General features: G+C 35.4%; 1 protein-coding gene across 2 annotated transcripts in view; it reads right to left on the bottom strand.

Moving 5' to 3' along the window:
• Positions 1-488: 488 nt before the first annotated feature.
• Positions 489-9,756, bottom strand: part of ELOVL7 (ELOVL fatty acid elongase 7) — a 78,493-nt gene continuing 69,225 nt past the window's right edge. For both annotated transcript variants that reach the window (XM_004744602.2, XM_013052322.2), the window contains 3 exons: positions 9,421-9,526; positions 4,339-4,475; positions 489-2,008 (listed from right to left, as the gene is read on the bottom strand). In XM_004744602.2, coding sequence (XP_004744659.1) covers positions 1,799-2,008; positions 4,339-4,475; positions 9,421-9,526 — 453 coding nt within the window. In that variant the 3' untranslated portion in view covers positions 489-1,798. The remainder of the gene's footprint in view (positions 2,009-4,338; positions 4,476-9,420; positions 9,527-9,756) is intronic.

The following is a 9,756-nucleotide window of genomic DNA, read 5'->3' as shown; positions in this document are numbered from 1 at the left end:
CATTTTAGCGCAGGCTGGATGAAAAGAATCAAAACAGGAAAACAGTTTAGGAACCCTGAGGCCCTCAGAAAAATAAATTATAACTGTTGTTCTTTTTTTCCTGCTGTGCTTTCGTTTTTGCTTTTTTTTTTTTTTTTGAGGAAAATAAATATTTCCCCCATTTATCAACTCTTATCTTCTCATATTGTAAGCAAGTGAAATCAGTAAAGGTCACTTAAAAGCAAATAACCTTATAAATCTGGTAAGTGTGAGAGAGAAGGCCATGGTATAGATTAAATACTTGGCGTGACACATCAAACTATAAGAATTCACAGTGAGGAAAAACTCAGGCTCTGATGGATAATGCTATCACTGTGTGTTACATAACTGAGACCCATAAGTATTAATTGTTTAAAGTCATATAGGCATAAGCAGTCCTTCAAAATCAAGTATAAATATAACAAGAATGAAAAACCAATAGGGAAAAATTCAGAAATGTCCAAACATCATTGTTTCTGACACAAAAGTCTATTGACCAGTAGTTTCTGTTTGCCAGCAAGAAAATAGGAAAACAAGAGAATTTTAGAAAGCAGTAATTGTGAAAAAACAAAAGTAGGCAAAATGAATTTCAAGTCTTCATTATATAATTTATAGGTTTGAAAAAAGAAATCCAGGCTATTAATTAGTTCATAACTCTGGGAAACATTTCTCCATGCAGTGTATCTATACCAACTATTAAACAGGCTCTTTCTCTCTTTATTGAGACCCTTAACATAACCATATATAGTCCCTGGAGAATTTCTGTGCAACCATTTTCCTCCAGTTGCTTCACAAAGAACTCTAACTCATCTCTGGAAACTGTGTATAGTGGGAGGTCTGAAATCATTTATGATTTAAGGGTACCTGCATTGTGCTAAGGATTTGAACATTTATATATATAACCAATACATATTAACAAGATAATCCTTTAAGCCATAACAATATGAGAAAGTGATGTTATAATACAACAGATTTTTCCCACTGAACTACAGAGTACTTATTCCACTGACAAATTTCACCTCTTTCCAGAAATACACAAAGTTAACTGCAAAATAGGAATAGCACAGTGCTCCTTAAGCTACAGAACAAATCCTCTTGTTTTCAAAATATTAACTTAACCTTAGTGTTAAGCGCATCAAGGTACTAACCGAAAGAATTGTTACTTTTTAAACAGTATATACGACAAAAGTGTTGTAGGGAAGCCTTATCAGTGAAACTGGTGGTGGCTACACAAGAGATCCATTAAAAATTACTGTTAGTGATGTTAAATGACAATTTACAAAAAATTCACTTAATATTCACCAGTGTTAGCTCTTTAGGATAGGAATTTAACTTTAGAGTAAATACAGTGTCTTCTGAATATAATCAACAGCCAAAATTCCCAGTCAGAGGTTTTCAGAGCTGGCAGAAGGAATCTATAGTAGGGCATGGATCTCTGTCCACGGTCAAAATACCTGATGATATTTTCATCTATGCTGGACTTCTTTGAAGAGTACGATACTGTTTCATATCCTCCTTTCACCATAACAAAATGCATTAAATAAGACCTTTAGATGAGGTTGAAACGCAGCTGAAAAGCTACCTGCTTTAGGCTCTACTTAGACTCTGTTACCTGGGACCTTGGGCTCTCAAATATCAGAAACCCCAATAACTTATCATAAAAATACAAGCTCTTGGTTTTGAAAAATATACAAAATGCACTTGATTTGTCATAAAGCTCTTGATTGTCAAGGAAAGTAAGATACCAGTCTCATTCATAGATTCGTGTCGTGCTTGCATTTCAGTGATCTTTGCTTTTGCAGATTCCATTTTTCACAGTTTTGGGCAGCCTCTGGCCTTTGGTGTAAGCACGGTACCAAAAATGGAGAAAGAGCAGCAGAAAGATGCACCCGTAACTCAAAATGATGTACAGAAAGACTGGAAACTGGTACTTGCAATCTTCCATGAAAAAGAACTGGCCTATGTGGATGGTGATAATAATGAATTGGACCTAAAAGATGAAAGAATGAAAAATATTATTCAGATATGCAGTCACAAAGGCACAATCATTTAATGCATTCTTTCGCTGCTTATGCTTAAACACTCTGCAACCACATCTTAGGTTACTAAGATTGGGTTGGGGGTTTTATCTTTAAATCGAGCCTCCATGGGAGTCAGAGTGGGTGGGACATTGTAAAAATCCAGATGGGAATGGGCAACCACTACTCAGTCCTGCCCAAGTGTGCAACTCTGGCGGCCCTACGTAAATGGCCCAGGAGCTGGGCAGGGCAGCAGCCCCTTCGAACCCACAGAAAGAACCACCTGAGAAGGTTTTCTTGGCAAGTCTCTGTCTTGAGTCCTTGACTTGATGAAATACACGTGGGTGGGACCACTTTCTTATGGCCTCATTTTCTAGAAGAGCTTCAGTTTCAAATAATCTGTCTTGTTGTTAGATGAGGTATTTCAATTTTGGGGAAACAATCATTGTAATTAGAGCCCTAGCAATTTCGTAGGAGCCAAAGCATCCCTGAGTCGTGGTATCTGCCACTTGTCACCCACAGGTGACATATCAGAATAAAAATATATCCTGCCAATGGCAGCAGAGAATCTGTAAGGAGTGAAACAGTATTGATGACACTCCTCATGATGTCCAAGGGCTCTTTGTTCCCAAACAGTCTACACAATCTTAAAAGGAACACTCCCCAGGCTAATGTCCCGATTTTTTGCATCTCTTTCTTCTCCTGATTAAAAGGCAACATGTGTTCTGTGGGAATGTTAGACAAGTAAAAATTCATAAATGAAAAATAACCGTTACCTATACTCTTCCATTTATGACCATAGTTAAGCTTTTCAATTTCTTTTTTGATCATCTTCAACTTTCCCTACATTATCCTATTTTTTTAAAAGATTTTATTTATTTATTTGACAGAGAGAGATCACAAGTAGGCAGAGAGACAGGTAGTGAGAGGGGGAAGCAGGCTCCCTGCTGAGCAGAGAGCCCAATATGGGACTCGATGCCAGGACCCTGAGATAATGACCTGAGCTGAAGGCAGAGGCCTAACCCACTGAGCCACCCAGGCGCCCCTCCCTGCATTATCTTAAGAAACTTCCATGACATTCCTATGCAGTAGCTACCCTTATTTCTCTCATTTGGCAGACATAAAGATGATACCTCTGAAAGCCTCAGTGACATGCCAATATCTGATGCAGGTGTGTTTGTGTATAACCAACACATTTTAGATAATTATATCTATTCTTTCTTCTATTTTAGCATTTTGCCACATTAATGAAAAAAAGTTTTTACAATGTTTAAAAGTGGATAAGTGGGAAAAAAGCCCAATACAAAATTGTCTATGCAGTATAATGCAAATCATGCAACAGGTATTCACATACATGTGGAATTAGGCTTATTTTTCTTTCTCTTTGCTTAGTTAGATGTTCAAATTTCTCAGTGATGAGCATATGTTACTTCACAATCAGAAAATAAAATACTTAAAAAGAAAGCAATGGTGAATAATTTTCCTGATTTTATAATATTGCAAAGTAGGAATTAAAATAATTTATTTCACTATTTCCTTACACTTGGTTATTTAGAGCACTGTCAGTTTGTCAATATATACGGTATACTGTTTCCCTACCTCTTTCATCCGCATGTATGTTTATCATTTGGAGGAAAACCAGACTTAGAGCCAGGCATACAGGAAGACTCATAATCCTCTCAAAGTTATATTCCCTCCCTCAAAGTCTTTAGATGGTATTTCTAACTCCTAATTAAATATTGTGCCAGCTGCAGTGCAAATAACTTTGAGATTATCTTTATCATAAATTTATTTAAGATTTTATTTATTTATTTATTTATTTATTTATCTATTTAACAGAGAAAGACACAGTCAGAAATAGAACACAAGCAGGGGGAGCAGGAGAGGGAGAAGCACGCTTCCCACCAAGCAGAGAGCCCGAGGCAGGGCTTGGTCCCAGGACCCTGGGACCATGACCTGAGCCGAAGGGAGATGCTTAATGACTGAGCCACCCAGGTACCCCATAACTATATTTATTTTATAGAAAAGTATAAGATAGTACAAAGATAGCCTAAAGATACACATTGTGGTTTAGCTGTCTGAGCTCTTGGCTACCAAAAATATACTTTGTTTCCAACACAGTTCTTTACAAAAGTTTAAATAACATGGAAAGGATAATGATGGGATGCACTCTTGAGGCCACACACTCTATATTCCTATTGTTTTGTAACTTTTGTTCCTTCGTTAGTATTCTGATTCATAGGGAAGAGAAATTATTCCAGCTTAGTTTTATATCTGGTTTTAAAGAAAATTAATTACTCACAAGCTGTAATGATGTCAAATATTTTTTCCACCATAGATACTTCTGGAAGGCTGGTCCCAGTGCAGAGAGCCCATAGTAGGAATACATGACTACATGTACGGCTGTATTTAGAAAGGCATGGAATGTTCCCAAACCACCTGGAAAATAAAATTATTGTAAATTGGGGGCAATGCTCCTTAAAATGAGATTCATTTTTGTCAACTGAGATTTTAGAATAATTATTTAATTTTAATAGAAAGAAAAACATATACAACATCAATTTGTTAATCTGCTATCAAATTACAGGGAGCTGGATAACATATTCATTCAGTGAAATATAAGATGCAAACGTTCAAAAACTAATGAGAATGCCTTTATTTATTGTTATATCTTAACCCTAAGATGGTCTTTTGTTTGGGTTCACTTTAACAAACTAAGTTTATTTTTTTGAAATGGTATATATTTAATAGTAGTAATCAAATTCATTTTTTCAGTGAAGGTTGACATATATAAAGTACACAAATGCACTAACCTTAAAGGATGATTGTATACATAGATATACACCCACATAGCCATCCACCAAAGTCAAGATATAGAACATTTCCAACATCACATACGGTTCCTATGCCCCCCTTCCAAGAATATACCTCTCAACATAAACTTTATGCTGACTTCTATCAACTATTACCTTTGCCTGATATTAAACTTCATGTAAATAGAATTTTACAGGATAATCTTTGAAGCCTACTTTCTTTCAATCAACATAATTTTTTTTTAAGATTTGTCCATGTTGCTGTGATTAGTAGTTTGCCTTCTTAACGGCTGTTAGTATTACAGTATTGCACCGCATGAATGTGTCACAATCCATTCTCTGGTGCTATGAAACTTTGGCAGTAAAAATATATATACACTCCTTGGGGCGCCTGGGTGGCTCAGTGGGTAAAGCCGCTGCCTTCGGCTCGGGTCATGATCTCGGGGTCCTGGGATCCAGTCCCGAATCGGGCTCTCTGCTCAGCGGGGAGCCTGCTTCCTCCTCTCTCTCTCTGCCTGCCTCTCTGCCTACTTCTGATCTCTCTCTGTCAAATAAATAAATAAAATCTTAAAAAAAAATATATATATATATACACTCCTTTCATTAGGAGGCTATGCTAAGTTTGCTTTAATTAAAGACAATTATTGTTTTTCCAAAATAGTCATAATTGTTAAGCCATCTTTGCTTACTGCTTCCATTTGATTATTATCAATTGTGTCTTCCTATCTTGATTTTCCTCTTCTAATCACTATATCTCCTACTGATCACATTCAATTTAGAGTAGAAGCAAAGAACCCTGGGAGAACAGAAGTAAAGATCATTTCAATTGTCTTTAGCTGGACCTGTAGTACCCGGGAAGGGGTAACAAGGTGACTGGCTGATAGCAGGAGAAAAAAACAGAAAAGTCTGCCTTAGCATCTTTCCTAAGAGGCAGAATCTCAAAGAAGCTGCATTCTTTATGTATAGCCTGATTCAGCTTAGTGATCTTGATCTGGGATTTAAATTCTTCTCCAAAATATTCTAATTTCTTTATTCTAGTATTCTTTAATTCTAGAAATAAAGTGAAACGTCAAAATATAGAACAATTACATTAGAAAAAGGACCAGGTTCATAAACGCTATGTATTACAGAAAGTTTAAAGCAAAATAAAAATTGTTGCATAGTAGAAACTAATTACATTTTTATAATCATTCATAATTGCAGAACTCTTAGACCCTTCTAGATACTACCACTGCTAAAGTACACCTTTAAAATAACATGTTTTAAATAATTATTTTTGAGTAATTTAAATATTCCTCCAATGCCTCATTTATGCTGTACTGTGCTTCATAAACTTTCTCTAAGTAGAATAAAAATGTAGCCAATTCTTTAATTATCATAAATTACAAGTCAGAAGAAACTGAATTAATGAAGCTTATTACCAACCTCCCACCTTTTATTATTTACATTTGGATTAGTCTTTTTTCCCAAAAGAAACTGAAATCGATGAATTATAGTGGTGTGAAAACACCTTTTCTAGGGTGATTTAAAAATATAGTATTTGTCTATTTCTGATAGTTAAGGAGTCAAGCTGCTTAACAGGGCATAAGCTAAATACCTCTTATGTCCTTTTGTGTCTTGTGATTATATAAACACACAGGAAACAAACTATATCAGAGATTTTTTCTCACCAAGATACCTGTCCCATTTTTCAGTAGACTATTTCCCATCCAGAATCTTTTATTTTTTAAATGTCCTAAAATGAAGATCCTATGGACAGGAATTTAACAAAGCACTAGTGTAGCTAACACTAGTGCTAGCTAGTTTAGTAAGGGTTACTAACCAAAATCAGCTATCAAATAAGATTAACTTGCTGATTTTGTCTAGTTACGATTATTCCCTCAGATATGTTAATAAGTTTGTTCACAGTACAGTCACATTTTAATTAGCAATGTTTTTCACATCTTCTTTGGAAGGCTTTCCTAATAAATTATTTTCTAAGTCTGCTTTCTTCTTTACAACAATAGTTTTGCAAAGCTAACATTTTGGAATGTATTGCAATTAGTACCATCTCATTCTATTCCTTTTTCGAAAAATAAAGGAATCACCAGGGTAATTGCCACAATTCCCCATATCTCTGGAAGGGAGTATGTGCATAATGAATATAAAAACCTGCCAGAGAAACATTCCCACCATATTCCAAAGAAAAGTTGGAATGCTTTTTACGCCACAGAATTGTACAGCAGGCAAACAGGAAATTAAATACTAGATTGAGATCAGCTGTGCTCAAGTTTTTGAAAGAACAGTGTAAACTGGACGGTTTCATTCTAGGAATGAAAGCCAAAGCCAGACCACATTTCTGGAAATATCTCAGTTCTTACTGCTGTACCTGTCACTATATAGGTATTAGGTATACAAGTATTTTCTAGATTCCACATGCAATACTGAACAGAAATGCCAACTCATTGAACATAGGAGAAAGTATTTACATTTTGTAAAGCAGAAGGGGGATTAAGGTGCAGTCAATGAACCCACTACAAAGTGTTTGATGTCCATAAACACAGTAACATTAAAAAAACCAAAGAATTTCACGTTTCAATTTTCATTATTGAAAGTAATGCTTGGGCGCCTGGGTGGTTGAGTGGGTTAAGCCTCTGCCTTCGGCTCAGGTCATGATCTCAGGGTCCTGGGATCGAGCCCCACATCGGACTCTCTGCTTAGCGGCGAGTCTGCTTCCCCCTCTTTCTCTGCCTACCTCTCTGCCTGCTTGTGATCTGTCTCTCCCTCTCTCTCTCTCTGTCAAATAAATAAATAAATAAATAAATAAATAAAATCTTTTAAAGAAAAGAAAAGAAAGTAATGCTTGTTTGAAAATGGAAGCCAGACTATCCATGGGTCTAAGACAGATATTAGAAAAGTGCTCAACTCTACTCTTCAAATAAAGCTCATTTTTCCTATTATAAAACATACAGCTATTCAATATAGAAAAATTAGAAAATACAGAGAAGGATAAAGACAGAGAGAGAAAGCACTTTTTGTGTTAGTCCCTCTAAATCACTGTCTTTTGGGGTAATGTCTCCCAATCTTTTTCCTATTTATATTTTTCAGTGTTGTGATGTAATATTCTGGTCTCAGAGAAGGAATCTGAATAAATAAATTATAAGGGTGTGAAAGAACTTTTTCTAGCATACTTTAAAATAGAATAGACACCTATGTCTGATAATTTTGGAGTCAAACTGCTTAAAAGAGAAGACGAGCTAAATGTCTCCTGGTATCATTTGCATTTCACAATTATATATACACAGGAATTCATAACCATTTTACTAATGGAATGGTTAGGTATTTTCCCATTTTTGGGCAACATGAATAAAGATGTCAATGAATATCACTATACAGAGAACTGATGTGCATATAAGAGAAAACAAAAACATATAAAGAGAAGTAAAATAATGGAGATTAAGTAATATGGCTATCCTTGATTTGTAAAATGGACACAGATGAGACTATTTTTATATAACATACATTACCAGAAAGAATAGTGACATTTACTTTTAAAAACTCCGACATACAAATGCCAATTTGGGCAAAGAAAACACCTCATATATTGGAAAATCTGATGCTCCTAGGCCATGGTAGGGACAGTCCTTTCAGCTCCTCTAGATTCTGGTACCTCTTTTATGCCAATGGCTCATTCACGCCCTCTCATGCTCTGAGACATGAGGATTTTTTCCCCATGCCTAGAGACTCTAAAATTCAAACAAGTGTTCCTCAATTCTGTTTTCTCTTTTTTGTCCTACAAAGTCAGAATGCCTCATAGAAATGAGCTATTCAGAGAAATTTTAAGGCTGCAGATCTACTCGAAGACTTCTTAAATTTAGGAACTTCAAATAAATAAATCTCCCAACCAACATCTGTTAATAAGTACATGTCCTTGGGGACATCATTTATTTAGCACTTGATGATAGGGTAAAATTACTTAACCTGTTTTTTCCGATTCTAGATGTTCAGAGGCATAAAACCAAAACCAAATGAACAAAAGAGGCTGTGTGCCAAGCTTTTGATTTAAACCAGTTTCAACTTCAAACAACATCCTTCAACCACAATTTGACACATCTTTAAAGAGTTGGTAGGGGGTGAGGTGTGTATCAGTTATTGGAATTTTGAATGCAAAGAAGACTGGAACTTGAGATAAACATTTTAACTTCCTGGAAACCTATAAGGAATAGATAACTAACTATATTTCTATAAAACTAAGGCTTCTACCATTTTATTTTTTTACTGTTTATTTATTTAATGATATTTAATAGAACTATATGGGAAAAAAATAAAATCCAAACAAAGCAACTAAAGCATTATGGATAGGAGACTATACCCAAAAATCAAGTGTATCTAAAGAATGGAGGGTAGGGGAAGGATCTAGGTTAAAGTCTTACTTTTATGTTTCAGATAATAATGAAAGTCAGATGTTTGATCCAAGTAGTCCTTTGATGTTTTAAGTTTCTTCTAAATCACATTTAAGGACAGAATTTGTCTTTACAACATACAGAAATGTAATTGTTTATAGCACATGATCCCAACTCTCCCTTGGCTACCTGCGGCAAATTTGACTCCAAACCACCAGGTCCATGGCATGATGGTATGATGGAAGACATGCAGGAAAGTCACTTGGCTATTTTTCTTACGCAGAACAAAAAAGATCTGAAATAATTTTAAAAAAATCAAGTTCATAGAAAATCATGCAATGATTGATCTACTGATTTATCTACAAAAATACTGGCAAAGTACAAACTATTTCACATCATAATTTGCATTGAAAGGGCTGCCTTAGAGAATGCTGACAGAAGCAGCTGATTCTCCAAGGGGCAGCTAAAAAGCTAATAAGTATGAAGGAACTTAGGCATGATGAATAGTCATGGGAGAATCAATAA

The sequence above is a fragment of the Mustela putorius genome, unplaced genomic scaffold (genome assembly GCF_011764305.1).
Source record: "Mustela putorius furo isolate JIRA1106 unplaced genomic scaffold, ASM1176430v1.1 tig00000145_pilon_pilon_pilon, whole genome shotgun sequence".
NCBI lineage: Eukaryota > Metazoa > Chordata > Mammalia > Carnivora > Mustelidae > Mustela > Mustela putorius.
Note: the sequence above shows the minus strand (reverse complement) of the source record. Positions and strands in the feature narration are given on the sequence as shown.